The sequence below is a fragment of the Sus scrofa genome, chromosome 9, assembly GCF_000003025.6.
Source record: "Sus scrofa isolate TJ Tabasco breed Duroc chromosome 9, Sscrofa11.1, whole genome shotgun sequence".
NCBI classification, from domain to species: domain Eukaryota; kingdom Metazoa; phylum Chordata; class Mammalia; order Artiodactyla; family Suidae; genus Sus; species Sus scrofa.
In genome coordinates this window covers 114431969-114451094 of record NC_010451.4, presented here as the reverse complement: position 1 = coordinate 114451094, position 19126 = coordinate 114431969, and the positions used below count along the sequence as shown (strand labels likewise).

The following is a 19126-nucleotide window of genomic DNA, read 5'->3' as shown; positions in this document are numbered from 1 at the left end:
ACCCTTTGTATCTTTTAAGAACAAAGCCCAAAACCTTAAAAATTCCAAAATTATTGAGTAATATTGTAGTACATAGTATTTCCTCTAACCTGTAAGCTAGGCCTCCCTGAGATGTGACTGCTCCATGGTCACGGGGTCATTGTGCACACCAACTTTATAGCATGAGTGATGCACATCAATGTCTTGGCAAGACAAACAAACTGTATTACTTCATGGAATCATCATGATCGAAATCACATATAAACACTAAACCACCTAATGCTGTAAGTCTGCCGTCTGGGCGTGGAAAAAGATCTACATAAATACTACAAAATAGCAATAGCGACAACCTCTTTGAATGATGGGCTTACACCTAATTTTTTTCCTATATACATTTTCTACATTTTTCTACAATGAACGTAGAGTAGTTTTATAACTACATCATTAGAGCTGCACTGGTCACCTCAAAATTCACAGCCCGGTGTTTCTTCATGAGACCCCCTTACTAAGACTCCTAGCTGAATCCTGAGATGTGTACTCATTTAGGAGATAATTTCATGAATAACTTCAAGATACGAATGGAGTTTCCATTTCGAGTTTCAGAAACATTCTCCAGGGAAAGCTCTATCATCCCAGAACTCCTCTTATACTCTGAGAATACAGAGCATAAGAGTTATTTTTTGTGAGGCATATAAAAAATTTCTAAGTATGGAAGGGATAGCTAATGAATACTTGTCCTTCTCCTCAACTAAACGCAAACTGAGGTGGTACATCTGACCCTGACCATTAGTTTGCACTAGGCCAGAGAAACTGTTCCTCCTCTGCACTCCAGTGCACACCTGCTTTTGATGACAGCTATGATAATAGAGAACCACACTCCTGCAGAGAAGTGACTGCACGAGCAATTACTACGAATCAGTTGTCCACTGAGTAAGATGGTTATGCCTCGAGCAGCATTTAGAAAATGGATTACAGCAGATTATGTCTAAAACACCAAAGAGTGGCAATATAAATATTTATTCAAAACTAAATACTTGATAGCTGAAGGACCCCAAGCTAGTATGCAGCTGCTAATAAGTCAAGAAAAGACCAAAATGACAAAAGTATCCCATGAAGTAGAAACATCTAAGAACCCTCCTATTTACTTCCCTTGGAAGGAGGATTGATTCAGTGTGTGTGTCTCATAATCTTTCAAAGTTCAGTTTCACCAGGAAAGGAACCCACCAGAGCCCTCTTTTTGTATATACAACTGAGACAACTGGAAGTAAATGAGACTAAATTCCAAAGTCAAACAAAAGGGAAAGAGAACAAACTAGAACAACTGCCCTCATGGAGGCAAAGGAGGAGAAACACTGAAGGAGACAGTAAACCATGGAAGGTGGAGGCATTACTGAAAGGCAGTAATGAAGCCAGTATGGTTTCTAACTGGTTGATCTTGAAAGGTCTGTAGAAGTGTAAAAAAGGTTATGGGAGAGTAAAAGTTAAAATGCTGGTTGTAACTGCCAGCTCCCAAACGTAATTCTCCAGTCTCAGGTCTTCATAACACATATAGAAGGAAGGAAGGAAAAAAGAGAAAATCCTACTGACATTCAAAATGATTTCTGAGTAGGGTTTCTGCCACCCATTCATTAGCTCATTTAGCAAAGTTCTGGTTCAGTCTGCATGACACTCAACTTAGCTTTATTAAGATGGTGACTATTTGCTCACTTCAATCCCTCACCTCTCTTCTACGTCTCTTAAGATTCAACCAATTTCCTCAACCACTTAAGTCATTATCATTTTCAGTCCCTTTTGCTCTGGATGTTGAATTAAAAACTTACAATAATAAAAATGTGTTTATTTTGTCATTAAAAAATTTAATTACATATGCCAAAATAATATTGACTTATAAATCACTATTAGGTTTTGATTCCTTTATTAATTATTTAAATATTCTGCAAATTGATTTATATAGGATCAATGAATTAAGGCTTTGCTATTAGAATAATAATTTTATATTCCTAAATATATTTCACATCATTCATTCAACAAACATTCATTGGGTATCTGCCATAGGCCAGCTCTGTGCTCAAATTGCATCAAAGCACCTGATAATAAAACCTTACAGTCTTGAGGAGCAAGTTGACTATACAGATAAATTGTCATAGAAGAGAAATATTTAATAAAAAGCAAGGAGAAACACAAAGCAGTAAGTGGCTAAATCTGCTCTGAGAGGGAGTCAGACAATTGGATGTTTAACCAATAACAAGAAAGCTTCCAGACAAAGCTGAACATCTAGTAAATGAAAAATTACTTCTAATTTTTTTAATCTACTTATAGTTATATTGAATATTCTTCAATAATAAGGAAGGTTCAATGGTAAAATAATATAGTACATACATATTTAGGAATCAAAACTTTAAATATAAATTCTAAGAGAAAATTTTAACTATACATGTCTTGAGAGAAAGTAGCACCATAAATGTTTTAAATACAAAAACATGTTTTAATAAAATCCAATGTTTTAAGTATTATTTAGGGTAATGTTCAATTATTTTGATGGGACCTCAATATAAAAATTTAATTTTAAGTATGGACCACATTTTTCCCTAGAGGAAAAAAAAAATCACTTGAAAGACATTTCTATTCAATAAAAAAAATACACATATAATATTGGTTAACTATTGATTAATCAGATCATGAGAGCCAGGCTATTAGGTTTCTTTTGGAATACGCACAAGACCAGGCAAGATTTCTATATCTTCAAGAGTAACTAGTCGAATGCCTTAAGCAGAGACTCAGGTTATTAGGTAACCATCTGTTCATAGTTCCATACCAAACATGACTGAGAAAATAAACTAAAATCAGAACAAACCTTTTACGTGCATGACTTGAGTTGATTGGTTTGGCTGACCTAAAAATATAGGCTCTATTTTGATCAAAATGTTATAAACAGTCCAATGTTGGCCAATCACTACAAACTGAGTAGCAGTAATGGCTTTACTGCTTATAAATCATACAATAATTTTATTCCATTTACATTCATTAAAATCTGACCAAAAAACCCCTAGTGACTTTTAATTTGTATGTAGCATAAGTTAATACCTATTTTGGCACAAGACATTTGTTACAAAAAAAGAAAAAACAGAATTATCCACATTTACAAAAGTGATCAAAGATGAGCAACAATTCTAGTATTAAGAGATCAAGAAACTGCACAAGAGTAACTGGGAAAATTCTGGTTTTTTCTTTTTAATGATTTGTTTTGTTTTTTGTTTTTTTAATATATACTGATTTTTTTTTTCATTATAGCTGGCTTATAGTGTTCTGTCAATTTTCTACCATACACCAAGGTAACCCAGTCACACATACATATATACATTCTTTTTTCTCACACTATCATGCTCCATCGTAAGTGACTAGATATAATTCCCAGTGCTACACAGGATTCTATACTTTAGGAGTGGCAGATAGTAAGCCAAGGAAGATCCAAGTAAAGTTGGTAAAAAGGGGAAGAGTGTCAGATCCCATCCAGGTAGCCCTGGGTAAAGTACTCAGAGAGAAAGAAATACGGTATTCCTCCTTCTCCAAGTGGGAAAATCCCAAACCTTAAATGTTTTCTACAGATGACAGAGAAATGGTGAGGTCTGTGATAGAAAATATATGCGAAGTTATTATGTTCTCCATCACATATCTGATCTCATCATTTCTTCTAAACAGAGAAATGAAGAGAATGCTACTGGTATTTAGCAGATGCTAAAGAATTAAATGGCCAGCCTTGAGTGAAACAAAGCTGAAAGGCAGTCAGAAGAGCCATAGTCTAAGTAATTCAGAAAACATCCAGCCAGGAGGGCAAGGTGGGGTTGGTGCTGGGTCAAAACAATACCTGAAGACAATAATCAGGTTTTCATTGCTATTCTTTCCACACTTACCTCTGGTAGACATATTATTGAGTGCTTAAAACTGAACAAGAAAAATCATACAGACGGTAAGAGGAAAGGCAGGGGCCAGGGTAAATTATAAATTAAGAATTAATTGCAAAGATCACTAATCTTTTAGAGAATTGTGAAATTAAAGGGTGAGATTCCTATCTCTTAAAAGTCAAGTCCCAGGACTGATTTTCATATAAAACCCAATAAATGATTCAAACTTTAAAACTCAGCCGGATTTGAAACCCGAGTACTTGGCCCATTACAGGAGACATCTGCTGTATGCAAAGCACAGCACAGAATGTTTGACTGGACAGCCAGCATTAGAGGAAGTGAAATCCAAGTCTTTATGTACAGAGTGAAAACCAGAGAAGAAATATCCAGACCTAAAGGAAAATTTTACTTGAGCCTGATGCTTTCCAGCTATTCTACGAACTTTTGTGGAAGGTACTCAAGTGGCTACTTTACCCAAACTGATCAACACCTGACATATCAGTGAAATATGATTCCTTTATCTTTTAAATTATTCATTCAAAAATTATTATTGAAAACCTGGCCACTTAGGGGTTGTGAACAGAGGGATGAGCTTAACAAACCAAGTCCCTACTTTGCCAGAGTTTACGTTCTCTAAGTCCCTTTACTGTCCAATAACAGTAACAAAAACAAAAGACATATATGGTGTAAATTATGTGGTTATATATGCTGCAAAGAAAAAGTTTAGTAGATGAGTGGTGTGTGTGTGCTCAAAGAGAGGCATGTACAATTACAGACAGAAAAGTCAGAGGAAGACTCTGATTATGAGGCATTTGAGAAGAGACCTAAAAGGAGCTAGGATGCAACCCATGTAGCTATCTTGAGGGAGAGCATTTCCAACACTGAGAATGAGAAATGCAAAGGCTTTGCCATCACATCTCCCTAACCTGTTGAAGAAACGAGGAAACCTGTGTAGCTGGAGTGAACTGTGGGGAAGGAGACGGGAGGAGTTGAGAGATGAAAAGATCATGCAGGGCCTTGAAAACCATGATGAGGTCTTTGGATCACTCGCCTAGTTATGTGTACTCAGGGCCAGATAGCTACTTACCTAACATGTCACAAAATTCAGCACTTCTTCTAACAGCACTTTTTAATGAAAAATCTTCCCCAGTACTTCTAAGAGACAACTAACATATCTCTTTTATTTCCTTGCAAAAGCTTTTTCTTTTTTCTAAGCAGGGGGGAAAAAAATCAATTAATTGGTATGATGGTGATCCGAGAATGCAACTTCCCAAGAGTCCAATAAATGGCACAGTTGCTAAACTGTGGTTTAAAAAAAACAAGATGTTCCTTTCAGTGCTTCCTGCAAAGCTGTTCAAGACACTGCAAAGAAGTTCTGGATAAGAGGAGGTAGAGAAAAGCAGCTGAAAGATGATGCCCACCAGAAAAATTCCACAGTTGAGATGTCCCTGGAGTGAAGCCAAATGGCTCATAAAACTCGAATATCCCTGTCTTGTCCTCCAGTGCCCCAGAGACAACAGTGAGAAAACACCCAAAAAGTGTATTCCCCTAGGTTAGCTTTGTTATATGAACACACACAAAATCCCGTGTTTTTCACTGATGTTTATTTATGTGGCTTAAGAAAAAAGGTTAAATATTTTACACATAAGAAATTCAACAGGAGGAACTATAAATGAAAATACTGGTTTAAGTTCTTTCTATACATATATTCACAGTACAGTGAGAGTAACTATACATTTCAGATTGCCTGGGCATATCACTCCAGTGAAAGTATCAATCACTCCCCCTTTCAACCTCAGTCATTTCCTGTATTGGACAATAAATTATATGGTCAGCTTATCTATGGCTCATCTTCAAAAGTGGCCAAGTAATTAAGTCTTGGCATATTCAACTTTAATTAGGATTATTTTGTTTTGCAGAAGATTTTAATTAGACCTGTTTTAAAGGAAAAGAAGTGGAAAATAGAATAAGGCCAAAAGTCAAGAACACCAAACTGCAGAATAAGGAAGAGTATAGATATTTGAAAGAAAATCTGTCCAAACTTTATCATTTTAAAAGGAGTGACTAAAATATTCTTTTTAAACCAAGTACAGATTTCTTTAGCATCAGGATAACTACAGAACATTTAAAATTGACAAAAAAAAAAAATAATAAATAAAATAAAATAAGGGGAGTTCCCGTCGTGGCGCAGTGGTTAACGAATCCGACTTGGAACCATGAGGTTGCGGGTTCGATCCCTGCCCTTGCTCAGTGGGTTAACGATCCGGCGTTGCCGTGAGCTGTGGTGTAGGTTGCAGACGCGGCTCGGATCCCGCGTTGCTGTGGCTCTGGCGTAGGCTGGTGGCTACAGCTCCGATTCGACCCCTAGCCTGGGAACCTCCATATGCCGCGGGAGCGGCCCAAGAAATACCAACAACAACAACAACAACAACAACAAATAAATAAATAAATAAATAAATAAATAAATAAAATAAAATTGTTAATAACCATTTATAGAATCTCTTTTTTTTTTTTCTTTTTTGGTCTTTTTAGGGCCACACTCGTGGCATATGGAGGTTTCCAGACTAGGACTCGAATCGGAGCTGCAGCTGCCAGCCTACACCACAGCCACTGCAATGCAGAATCCAAGCTTTGTCTGAGACCTATACCACAGCTCACCACAATGCCAGATCCTTAACCCACTGAGCGAGGCCAGGGATCAAACCTCCATCCTCATGGATCCTAGTTGGTTTCGTTAATCCCTGAGCCACGAAGGTAATTCCTAGAATGCCTCTTATGTAGAGTTAGTTATTGTGTTAGGTGTCCAGGATACAAAGATAAATCAGCAAGAGGAGGCATTCTCCTAAACAAATAAATTACAAATTGTAATGCAGTATCATAATTGCTATGATAGGGGTAAATACAGGGCAACAATTAAAGCACTGAGAAGGGAGTGAGCATGGAGACCAGGAAATGGCTCACCAAGGCCCTGCAGGAAAAATAATGATTGAGCAGTATCTTAAAAATCGAAGGGTTACAGCAGGTGAAGAACAGAGGGGAAAGGAGATTTTCTAAACAAACAAAATCACATGTGCAAATGTTAAAGGCACCAAAAATTTTTGTGAATAGCACAAGTCATTTAGAATGGCTGAAGCAAGCAAAAAGTGACAACAGATGTAGCTGGATTCAGGGATCAGATGGTGAAAGTAAACATAATTGTAAATGACTTGAACTTTCTTAAGATATAAGGAGCCCTGGAATAATTTTGAGGGGACAGGCAAAATATGTGCACATATTTTAGAAGGGCCATTTTGACAACAGTGAGGAGGATGAATTTGAAGATGACCAAACTAGAAGTAGTAAGATCACTTAAGAGGCCACTGGAGTAATTTAGTTTGAGAAGAAAAAACTGTTTAGGGCCTTAAATAAGAAAAGAAAGTAGCTGCAGTAGACTGCAGACAGTTTCAATTAAGAGGCTTGGGCTGGAGGTACAGATTTGAAAATCGGCAATGATTTAAGTGGTAGCTGAACTATGGGAGATACAATCTGCCAAGGGAAAGGGAAAGAGAAGGGAAGAAAATCCAGGAGCAAATTCTGCAGGACTTGGGTATTTAGAGGGAGGCAAAGGTGGATAAACTCTTGAAAGAGATGAAGGAAGAATCATGATAAAGATGGATGAGAACCCAAGAGACAAGGGTATCAGCTTCAAAATGGGAGTGGAATACAGTAAGGGGAATAAGAGTGTCCACTCGATCTGGCAATCAAGTCTCTGGTTAACATTTGCCAAAGTTATTTCCATAGAGTGGTGGATGGAAGCCAACTTTCAGAGGGTTAAGGAGTTAACTGGAGGTGAGAAAGTAAAGATATAGCAAGCATAAACTACTTTTTTCCCCAAGAAGGTTGGCCATGGAGAAAAGGAGAGGAATAATGCAGAGGACATGATTTTGTTACTTTTAAGTTGAGAGACATAAATTTATTTATATATTGATTTATTTTCAAATGTGATGGAGAAAGTGATGATTCAGAAAACAGAAGAATCCAAAGAGTAAGTTCCTTAAGGATGTGAGAGGACAGATAGAAGCCCAGCCTTGGTCGAGACTAATACTTCCACAGAGACAGAGAAAAGGAGGAGCATGGCTGGGAATACAGGTAAATTTGGGGGTTAGAAATCAACATTCCCATTTGTAGCCCCTATCTTCTCTGTGAAATCATTACTGAAAGTGATAAGCAAAGCATCTTGGAGTGTTAAAAGTTTAACCTCACTATTGTGGCGATCACTGGAAGTTACTAACTAATGTAATGCTGAAGACTGGATAGACTGTGACACTAATCCACACAGACAGGCGATTATCTCCAAGCTCTTCAGCAATGTGGGGGATAGGGGCATAAAGACAAAGAATAAATTTGACCAGGCTTAGAGCTTCAATGGGTGGCAAAGTTAATCCAAGTGGAATGAAGTAATAGATCAGAAAGTTAAAGGTAAATGTACTGGTTTGTCAATGTGATGCCTCTCAGCTGCAAATTCAACCTTCTTGCCCGCTCTGTAAAAATAATTCTGGACCCTTTAAGTAGTATTCATTTGCTGGCTGGCACCATGGGAAGCTTTGTCAGGAGAGGTGCTGCAGAAGGAAAAGGTAGGCTGGAGCAGGCTCTTGCAGTGCAAGGCAGCCACATTCCCCCAGTCCACACCCCTACTTCCACCTTGAACAGTTGGTAGCAGAGTGCCTCCTGTGAGACACCTCCCTGAGGACAGCTTTTTCTCTCCCAGCATGTTCCAGAGAGCAGTCAGACTTCCAGCATGTTCAACAGCATAACACTCCAGCAACTTTCCTGTGATTCAGAAAGCCACATCTGTGCCCTCCTCAAGGAAGTCCAATCTTAGCCCTGGGCAGGGCCCTCTTCCCTGGATGTTCCTTAGCACCTGCTCCTTACAGCTTCTATCCCTATAATCAGTCATGCTCTTAACTTACTAGTCAATCCCTCATTTCTCTAAATTCCTGTTATAGTTAATACTTTTTTTTTGATAGTAAGTGTTCCCTGTGCAAACTCCTGTGTGATTTCTCTCTTCTGGATGGGCCCAGACTGATACAATGGTCAGAAAAGATAATAAAATCAGGAAGAAACAGGTAGCTAGAAAACAAAACAAAACAAAACAGAAGCCAAAGGTCTAAAGGTCTCTTTGAGTTTAATGACTGGTTATAGGAGTGAGAGAGAGTTGAAAGGGTAGGAGCCTGTGGCAGAATTTTAGGTACAGGGAAGAACTGCTCTCTCCTTTCCTTCTCCCCAACATCCTTCACGCCTCATTCATAAAGTAGGAAATTCCACCAATATTTCTGCCCTCTTGAGAAAGTACTACGGGAGAAGCTCTGGTTATTTTGTCCACCTTGCAGGAAAGAAAAAAGAGAAAAGATAAAAGATGGCATGCTGATAGGTCAGGTGGTGTTGGCCCACAGCTCTCACGTGGGGTGGGCACACCATGTCACTGCTCACATGAGACTCTCACTATAGAGGCCCCTCGACGTGAATAAGCCAAAACATGCTGAGTTGCTTCTGGGTGTACATCTCACTCCCCACCACCGTGGGCTCTGAGGTCTATTGCTGGAGAAGGACTAACAGGGGTCTCCCACTTCAGCAGCAAGACCCAGCCATGTCTTCCAATCTAGATTTATCAGCAGCAAAGTGGAGACTAAATTTCAATTTTTTTAAGCTTTTCTTCTAATTTTCCAACAGATTTAAAACCTTAAAGCGGGTAGAAGGGGATAATCAGTATTCTCAAAATCCTAGATTTTGAGTTTGAAATTTCTGAAGAATCTCTTTGTAGAATATTTTTCCACAATGACAAGGACCAGAAAAAGTCATGGAAGTGTGATGCTAGTGTTGAATGAATAGAGAAACACTGGAATCAAAGATTTCCAAAAAACAAGGAGTTCCCATCATGGCTCAGCAGAAACGAATCTGACCAGCATCCATGAGGACGCAGGTTTGATTCCTGGCCGCGCTCAGCGGGCTAAGGATCTGGCATTGCCGTGACTGTGGTATAGGTCACAGACGCAGCTCGGATCTGGCATTGCTATGGCTGTGGTATAGACCAGAGGCTATAGCTCCAATTGACCCCTAGCCTATGAATCTCCATATGCCGTGGGTGTGGCCCTAAAAAGAAAAAAAAAAAGACAAAAAAAAAAAAAAGCCGCTGCTGAAGTCACCCAAGTTGAAGGTGAATTTAGGATGAAGAGAAAAATGTAAGCCATGTTCTAACTACCTTGATGAATGCAAGGAGTCAACAGGATTTGATGGTGACAGTGAATAGAAGGGAAAAGGGTAGCAGAGCTAGTAATACCTGGCCCTTAAAGGAGACTTTTATAGGAAGGTGAACAAATAATGTCTGGAAGCCACAAAGGGAGAAGTAGGCCATGCCTGATCCAGGACCTTAGGTTCTTTGAGTTTGGGCCAAATAAATATCCTTCAGTGAAGGGAGCTCCAGGATAAACAATAATCTCAAGGAGAAAGCTGGGTTTTACTCAGGGCAACACATAAAATGTTTTTGAGAAGACAGTACAAATATACAACCACCACTGATCTAGAGAGCTTAATGGAAAGGGAGGTTCAAAGAGTGGAGAGCAAAGAATAAAAGCCAAAAAGTCCGGGAACAAGTTGTCTCATCCCATGCCATCAGGACCGACTGTTGGTTTTCCAGTAAGTTGGCTACAATGGGAAATGATAAAAAAAAAATGATTCATACATACCATAAACACTTTATATAACTTAAAACATAAATGTACACACATGTGCCAATCTTTTGATGTAAGGCCAAGGCCTGTTCTCTGCATATGGATCTGCTGACTGTAGTTATGTGTCTTCTGTCTTACATAAACCACATCCTTCATCTATGATTTCCAGTTTTGCTTTCTTTAAAGTAGAGGGGAAACCTGAAGACACTTGGGAAATATTCTGAATGCAGAGCCCATCTAGATCTTTATAATGCCCCCCACATCCTTTGAACCTTGTTCTACCCACACCTAGGCAAAGCTTTGCAGCAAACATTTATCAAATCATTTCCAAGCTGAGTTTTTATAGGAACAAAATTCAAAGTCTTTTCTTAGTCGGTCAATTTATTTGCTCTTCATTTAAACTACATAATTAAAATAATAAGTACAACTGGCTAATCAGGTTTGGGGACAACCACAACACCATGGGCCATTGGGAAAAAGTTTAACAGGTGGGAACAGGAGTGCATGGACAACGTAAAGAGAAGCTAAAGGAGACATCTGTGTGCTCAGGGGGCCAATCCCTGTGTTTAAGGAGAGAATGCAATTATCGGTTAATTCACCAAGTCAGATATAAGGAGGCCAATACTACAGAGATGATGAGACTGGTTGCATTTTGAGGTACAGGCAAGGACAGCAGGGATGTGAAATATTATTAAATGGCTTCAAGGCTCCAAATGAAGATCTGGCAGAGAGATTTTTTTTCTTCCCTCTGCATTTTTTCACCTTTCCTCAGTTCCTTAACACCTATGGCTTTCCCTATCTTAGAGAAGAGAAAATTGGACTTTAAGGAACAAGTGTAAGAATAGTTAAGAGGTCTAGAAAAGGGGTCTGAAGCTCTAGAGCCACTTCTGGTCCCCAAGCTAGTTCTGTTTAACTCATTTTTCTTTTAGTACTAACAATCCTAAATTCCTAATTTTTACCTGCTCTCCTCTTTCAGTACTTACATCTTTTCTGTATCTGAGTTTTTCTGCCAGGTAACTAGGAAACAAAATTCATACTCATTTCTAGCTCTGTGTCTCTCATTGTCTTTCTTACTACCAGTTTTTCAGGGAGGTCACTCATAGAAGCCACACAGAAAGGGAAGCGTAACAAAGCTAACAAAGTTAAAAGTATACCTATTTTCAAAAAATGATCAAAGTAACAATGCTAACTGTCACAAGGAGAGGCCTACCCTGTCCTAACATCCTCACTAATTCTCTTTTTATATTTTCCAATTCTCTTTTTATATTTTCGTGTCCCTACGGAATGGATGGAATCCAGTACAATTCCTCCAAGCTCCTCAGTGAAGAGCCCCCAGATTGAGAAGTCTCTCCCCCACTGCTCTCCATCATAGAGTCAATACATACTATAAGACGAAAAATACTGAGTGCTACTATAGCCACTGAGAAATTAACCATTTACTGAGCCCTTACTGTGGTTAATCAATATGTTAAGTGCCCCATGGGTTTCAGACAACATCCTGTTTAATCTTCACTGCAGTGATATTATTATTATAATTATTACTACTATGCCCGTTTCCACAGAGACATTAACAAGACTACAAAGATTAAGCATGATACTCAGGTCATGCAGCAAGTAAACAGTGGAGCCAGGATTTGGATCTAGATAACCAGACCTCAAAGCCTGGGCTCTTCACTACTACACCCCTTCCCAGAACATCCAGGTTCAAGTGGAATTCATTTAAAAATGAAAAGAATTACCTTTCAATACATTCGGTATCAATGATTCCCTTTCCCCATCAATTACTCCCATCTGTGCACCGTAGGCAAAACTGACTTAGAGCAGTCACCTAATTGTTCTAAAGTGACGTTATCTGATTAAGACAACAGTGATGCAAGTAGCTGATTCAAATATACTCTATATGCTTTCTGGTTTAAGCAACCGTATTTGGAATGGGGTGTTAAAGTCAACGTGCCCATCTATCATGAAAGCAATTCCCCCTGAGTACTTCTCGCTACCTTCCTCTTGAGCAAACACACAACCTTCTGTGACAAAGTAGGGGGTCAGGGAAAGAGAGGCAGGGTCGGAAAGATGGGGAAGCCACGTAGTTACTGGTTGGAAAGTTATGTAACTCAAACTTACTTTTTTGGTACACTTCTTGACAGTGTTGATTAATTCTTGTATTACCAGATCTACACTCTTCAGGGAAGGCCCTTTCAGCTTTACAATTTGTTTTTTGACTATTGCTTCAAATGCCATGTCTGGAGTAAACAACCCTGTCCTAAGTATAAGAAAAAAAGCAGCATGTTAGATATTTTAAATTGAATGATATTCAATACTCTTTTGACAAATGTTTTAACTAGCATGCTACTTAAAGTAAGCATATAATACCCTATTTACTTTTTTTTTCTTTTTATGGCCGCACCTGTGGCACACGGACATTCCCAGGCTAGGTGTCGAATCAGAGCTGCAGCTGCCGGCTCACACCACAGCAACACAGGATCCAAGCCATGCCTGCAAGCTATACCCCAGCTTGAGGCAACATGGAATCCTTAACCCACTGTGTGAGGCCAGGGATCAAACCCACATCCTCATAGATATGAGTCAGATTCTTAACCCAATGAGCTACAGTGGGAACTCCACAAATACACTTGTTTAAAAGTTACAAAGTTTTTTTTTTTATCATATCCACAGTATAATTTGTAATATTATCTTTAATACATTTACAGACAATTACCATTACCTAAAACCAATTCCTAAAATGCTTTCAAGTCCAGATTGTAACGTCTAACTAGTATTTGTCATTTGTCTCAGCTCAGTGTTCCACAGCAATAAAAAGGAATGCTACAATAGAAATGGTATCCTATCTTTACATTTCCATTTTTAAAGTATTCCAAAAGCAATCCTCTCTTGACTTTTCTGAGGTAGGAAATGATTCTCACTTTTTGAACACTGACATAGCAGTCTTCCTGGACTAAACAATCTGTTCTTTCCAGGAGAGCTATACTATAGTGAGCTCAGTGGTTCCCAGTTTGAGCCCTAGTGTTCTGGAGGAAAAATAGGGCATTTGACTAGAACCAGCTTGGGAGCCAGAATGCCTAAACTGTGAATTTATAATAATAACAAATGATAACAAAAATCAAGCATCTTTTCATTTTGCTGGAATTAATTCAAACTGGTATCATAACGATGCTTTCCTGCTGCTGTGCATGAGCTCAGGAAAGCAGGTTTATATGTGCGTATGTGTTTCATAAAGAGTGAAAAGTGACTACTCACATTTAAACAAAAGGTCAATGGAGAAACAGCTGTAATAAGAGGGACCCTGACGCCTGATGTGTGCCATGCCCATTTTTGTTATCATTTGTTATTATTATAAATTCACAAAGTCATGCAGGCTCCAGGTACTGGTAGTTGATTCTCCCCCTTCTAGACCCTCCTCACTCCCCCTCATCTGATTACCTTCTCCTCCTTCAACATTCAATTTCATGGTACCTCTTTGGGGAAAGAAGTTTAGTCAGGCATTAAAAAATTTCCCCTGTCTTCCTTTGTAGTTATTTTCTTCTTTCCTTTCATGCAGGCTATGTTTCAGCCAAACCAGGCCATTTGCCTTTCCACAAACATATTCAGCCTCATATTTTGTGTCTCCTTCATCTATGATATTCATTTCACCTTTTCCCACAATTTCAGTCTGTCCAAATTCCACCTGTGCTTCAAAGACTGGATCAAAAGCAACCACTTCCTATAGCTTGCCTTCTTCAGTGCTGCCACTGACAAGGTCTTCCTTCCCCAAACCCCAACATCCTATTTTGCACTGCAGTGGTCTGAGCACATATTTTAAACCTATTACTACAGTGGTAGGAAGAGTCATTATTGTACTTATCTTTGCTTTCCCCACAAGGAGGGATCCTTTGCTCATCACTGGCACTCAGTGTTAGCAAAACAAAGAAGGACCACCAGGTCCTCTGTGAGTGAGTAAAGATGGTTTCTATTACTCAAATATCTAACCGAATCAACTGGGAACAAAACTTTTCAAATTAACTGTATTTAAGGGCTTAAATAATCACACTATTAGTAGGTCTTATGCAGGACATTGTGCACATCTTATCATCTTGTAGGCAAATTAACTCCAGAATAATAGTAACAACAAACCTCTTCTGTTAGTGTGCACATAAATCTGAAATCTACAGTCCTGAATTATGGGGATTTTGCAGTTATATTCGACAAAAATGTTACTGGTAAGGAGTTGTAAAAGCCAAGTAAAAGTACTGTTTGGGTTAAATTAAAATACTCTATGATCCCCTCAAAAAATGTGATTTGGTTCCACTGCATTTATCAGATTGACATGTTGGAATACTAGCTCTGCCCAGCTAAAAAGCAAGACGTAGTTTCTATGTCAAATGTGTTCTAGATTTGAGGGAGAGGGAACTTGGAAACCTGATGACAGTTAAGAAAAAAGCTTCAGATGTAGTTGTAGATGTTTTCTCCTTTTTACTTTCTGAATGCATATTTACCCATTTTATTTGAGGCTTGTCAAGCAGACTTTCTAAAGTTTGAAAGGGTAGATAATTCAAATGGAATAACTCCTTTGGAAAATCACTATCACATGCATACTCAGTGTCCATCTTTGCTGTATCAGCCTCTGTTCCAAAACAGTCTAGAGTTGGCCCAGAGGCAGAAGCTGAGATACAACCAGCCAATAGACTGGGGACCCCTCCTTCATGTGAGATATCATGAAGTAGGCAGCCTAAGTCTTCTTACCTTGAATTCAGGACACCTCAATTTAACCTATGCTCCATTACACTGGACATGAAGTCAAGAAATGTGTGCTTTAAATTCATTTATTTTCTTATCCCAGTTCTTTAAAGAATCATCCCACTTTACACACAAGTGAATTTAGGCAAAAGTTCTACTCCCAGCTTCACATCTCTCTGCCCCCCTATCTTCATTCCTAACTCCAGTCCAAACACATGGTTCCCTGCTCAATGAATACATGTTGCCCTTCGCCACCTCCATGCCTTGGCTCACAGTAATCCCTACACTTTCAACCCCTTCTTTTCTGCTGAAGCCTCAACAATCTCCATCCTCTCACATCTCATTACATTGCCTCCTACCACCCACCCCCAACCCCATGTGTATACACACAGGCACCTAAGCCTGTTAAAATCATTCTTGTTCTCTAAACAGGCAAGGTTTGACTCTACTGTAACCACCTTCATTAATCTTGCCCAACCTTGCTTCATAAATCCGGTCAAAATTAATCTGTCCTGTCTCTGGGTAAGTAATGATCAGTTATATCACTTACGAGCAAATCTGGCCTCCATCCCTAAAATGTACAGCCCTGAAGAACAAGGTTTTGCTCATCAGTAAATCTCCTCTTTTTCAGAGCACAGTGTTGTGAGTGCAGAAAGGGTTTTGGTTGCTTAACTAAAAAAGACTGGAGTATAACCATACTAGAAATTACCACTGAACCCAAATGAGGATTTCCTATTTCTCACCAAACTTCAATACTCTACTCTGCTCAGATGATGAAAAGGCTACTTGACTAGCCATTTATAAACATTAATTTTTTTTAGTATCTTGAACTGAAGACAAGGAAAATGTGAAGCACTTGCCTGATACCATGTATGTTTTTGATTGCATAGCTTATTTCTCTTCGTAATTCTTTCTCATTGAACTCCATCTGCAGATGTAAAATGAACCACAGTTATGACACTTAATTCTTTTGAATAATAATATTGTTGAATATTAAAGAATGAGAATAACGTGACTCTATCATTAATAAATGGATACTCATGTCTTTCCTAACCTAAACCCAGATGGTCAAAACATCAGTTTACATAAAGTCAAGGCAACACAGAACATTAGGGATTTCTGGAAGTTTTACTGCAATGGATTTTAACTCTATTATAGATAAGGAGTGCTATGCATAAAGGATGCCTTCTGGACACAAAGCTGGCCATTCATGTGAGATATATAATTCTTCATTCTTTTGCTGAATGTAGTAAAGGTATTTCCAGACAAACACACAAATAACAGTGTCACCCAATGTACAATAGCAGTGCAGCTATGCTGAGATTAACAATGGTTATCTCAGAGTTCCCGTCATGGCACAGCAGAAATGAATCCGATTAGGAACCCTGAGGTTGAGGGTTTGATCCCTGGCCTCGTCCAGTGGGTTAAGGATCCGGTGTTGCTGTCAGCTGTGGTGTAGGTCACAGACATGGTTCAGATCTGGCGTTGCTGTGGCTGTGGCGTAGGCTGGCAGCTGTAGCTCCGATTGGACCCCTGGCCTGGGAACCTCCATATGCCGTGGGTGCGGCCCTAAAAGGACAAAAAAAAAAACAATGGTTATCTTTTCTCCCTGGACATTTTAACCATCTGAATGCAAAGCCTCTTTATAAGAGGAAATTAATAATATTTTGCCAATCCAATACAGGATAGATTACTGTATAAAAGTTTCCCAGAAGTCCTAGGTAACTTAAATTTATTTGGAAGTAGGATCAAAGTGCCACTGAGCTTAGAACTAGAAGGGATATCAAGAGAAAATTTGGTTCAGTCGCTGACTTCTGAGATTTGGCCTCTCCAGCCTCTGCATGTCCATTGTCCCCCTCACACTTTAGGAATCACTTTAGTTCCCTATCCACATCCTGTGCCTCCACCTCTCAGCCTTTACTATTCCTCCATTTCTGTCTGGAACAATCTTCCCCCCAACCCCAACCCACCTTTCCTGCTTAACCAGCTGTTCATCCTTCTTAACTGAGCTCAGGAGCCAGGCTCTCTTACACTGTTGGGCTGGGATTCATGTTCACGGGCTGTGTTTCCATAGCACCCTGTACTGAAGTTTATCACTTTATATATCAGCACATTTTAATGAAACTGTCTATTTACCCATCAGCCTCCTACACCAAGACATAAGCACCCACCTCCGTATGTGAGGCAAGTAACATGGTCCCTAAAACTATGCAGCTGCCTATTGGGCCTTTCAAACTTAACATACCCAAAACAGAACCCTTGATTCATAACTTAACACTGAGCTTTTCCTCAGTTCCCCTCCTCTTCTGGGCACTAACTCTCAGTTTGCAAGACAAAATCTTGGGAGTCATCTTGACTCGTCTCTTTCTTGCATCTCCCATATCAAACCAACTCCTACTGCCATTACCATCAAAATCACAAATGCACCTCTCCTCTCAAGCCTCTCTTCTGAGGCATTTTTACTATAAAGCTAAAGAAGTTTATAAGTTTTAGGGCTTCTTCCTTGCATAAGTTCCTTCCAAGACCTGTGCCTGTGTGTTCATAATTTTGTATTCTTCTTCTTCTTCAAGGGAGCCCCCCAAATTATACAGGTTTCAGGCCCCACAGAAAGGGATCCACCTCGGCTCTGCCCCTGCTGTTTAACTCACCTTACTTGTCTTCCTGAATCCACCCTTGTCCCTTTACAATCCAATCCACATAGTGTTCTTTTTAAATCACCAACCAAATCAGGTCACACCTTTGCTTAAAACTCTCCTCTGACTTCCCATTGTTAAATGTAAACACCTCACAGCAACCTAGAAAGCCCTGCCTAAACTGGGCACATTCTTCCTCTGAATTCGTTTTCTCTACCTTCTCCTTCACCAGCTCTGCACCAGCCTCAAGGGTTCCTCACCTGCTCTATGGGTGCTTGCCTTAGGGCCTTGTCTTTGACTTCTGGCCTTGGACAACCTTCTTCCTCCAGATCCTTACGGCTGACCTCTTCATGTCATTCTGGTCATGCTTTAAAGATCCCGCAGTCAGAGAGACCTTGCCCGAACATTCCACCCAAAGTGGCTATCCATCTCCCATTTCTCTCACACTATGCTACATAATAATATACTTGATATATTCCTACTTTGCCTATTTGTTAATTTTCTGCCTTCTCCCACCAGACGGTGTCTCTGTCTTGATCCCCAGCACCTAGCTCACTGGTACACAGTAGGTGCTCAAGAAATATTTTGAAATTAATTAGACAATAAATAAACATCATAGGAACCAATTAGCAGTTGTTGAATTATTTCAAATGTCATTCAATTCCATTAAATAAAATCAGTAAGAAAATATTGCTCTCTAAATTTCATTAGTTAAGTGTGGAGGCTTTCATTTAAAGAATCACCTTAGTCCCATACCACTCACATAACATTTTATGAACAGTTACATAGAAATGAAATGAGACAAAGGGAAAAAGAACAATATATGGTACTAACCTTTACTATCTCAAAAGGAAAGCGTTCATGGAAAATACGATTGATTTTAGCACCCCCTGAGAGCTCCAGTGTATCTACTTGATCCCCTGACCCTTCAATTCTCTTCTCAAAGTCCACAGCAAATTGCTGAACCATCCTATAATTGTGAAAGAGAAATAAATTTAAGTTAAGGTTACAAGGCTTCATGTTTTTCATTTTAATTTGCTACGGTTATCCCTCAAAATTCTTTTCCTGGGGTTCTTAGTGGCACCTACTGGCAGAATTAACATTGCACTCTATTCAGCATGCAAAATGTAACAATATGAAGTACACGTTATTAAGATTTATTTTAGACATTTAA

General features: G+C 39.2%; 1 protein-coding gene across 15 annotated transcripts in view; it reads right to left on the bottom strand.

Annotated features, from left to right (window-relative positions):
- DNM3 (dynamin 3) overlaps positions 1–19126 on the bottom strand; it is a 542471-nt gene that overhangs the window by 354158 nt on the left and 169187 nt on the right. For all 15 annotated transcript variants that reach the window (XM_021063640.1, XM_021063637.1, XM_021063646.1 and 12 more), the window contains exons 8-10: positions 18787–18922; positions 16180–16247; positions 12710–12848 (exon numbers count right to left, since the gene is read on the bottom strand). In XM_021063640.1, the coding sequence (XP_020919299.1) occupies positions 12710–12848; positions 16180–16247; positions 18787–18922 (343 nt within the window). The remainder of the gene's footprint in view (positions 1–12709; positions 12849–16179; positions 16248–18786; positions 18923–19126) is intronic.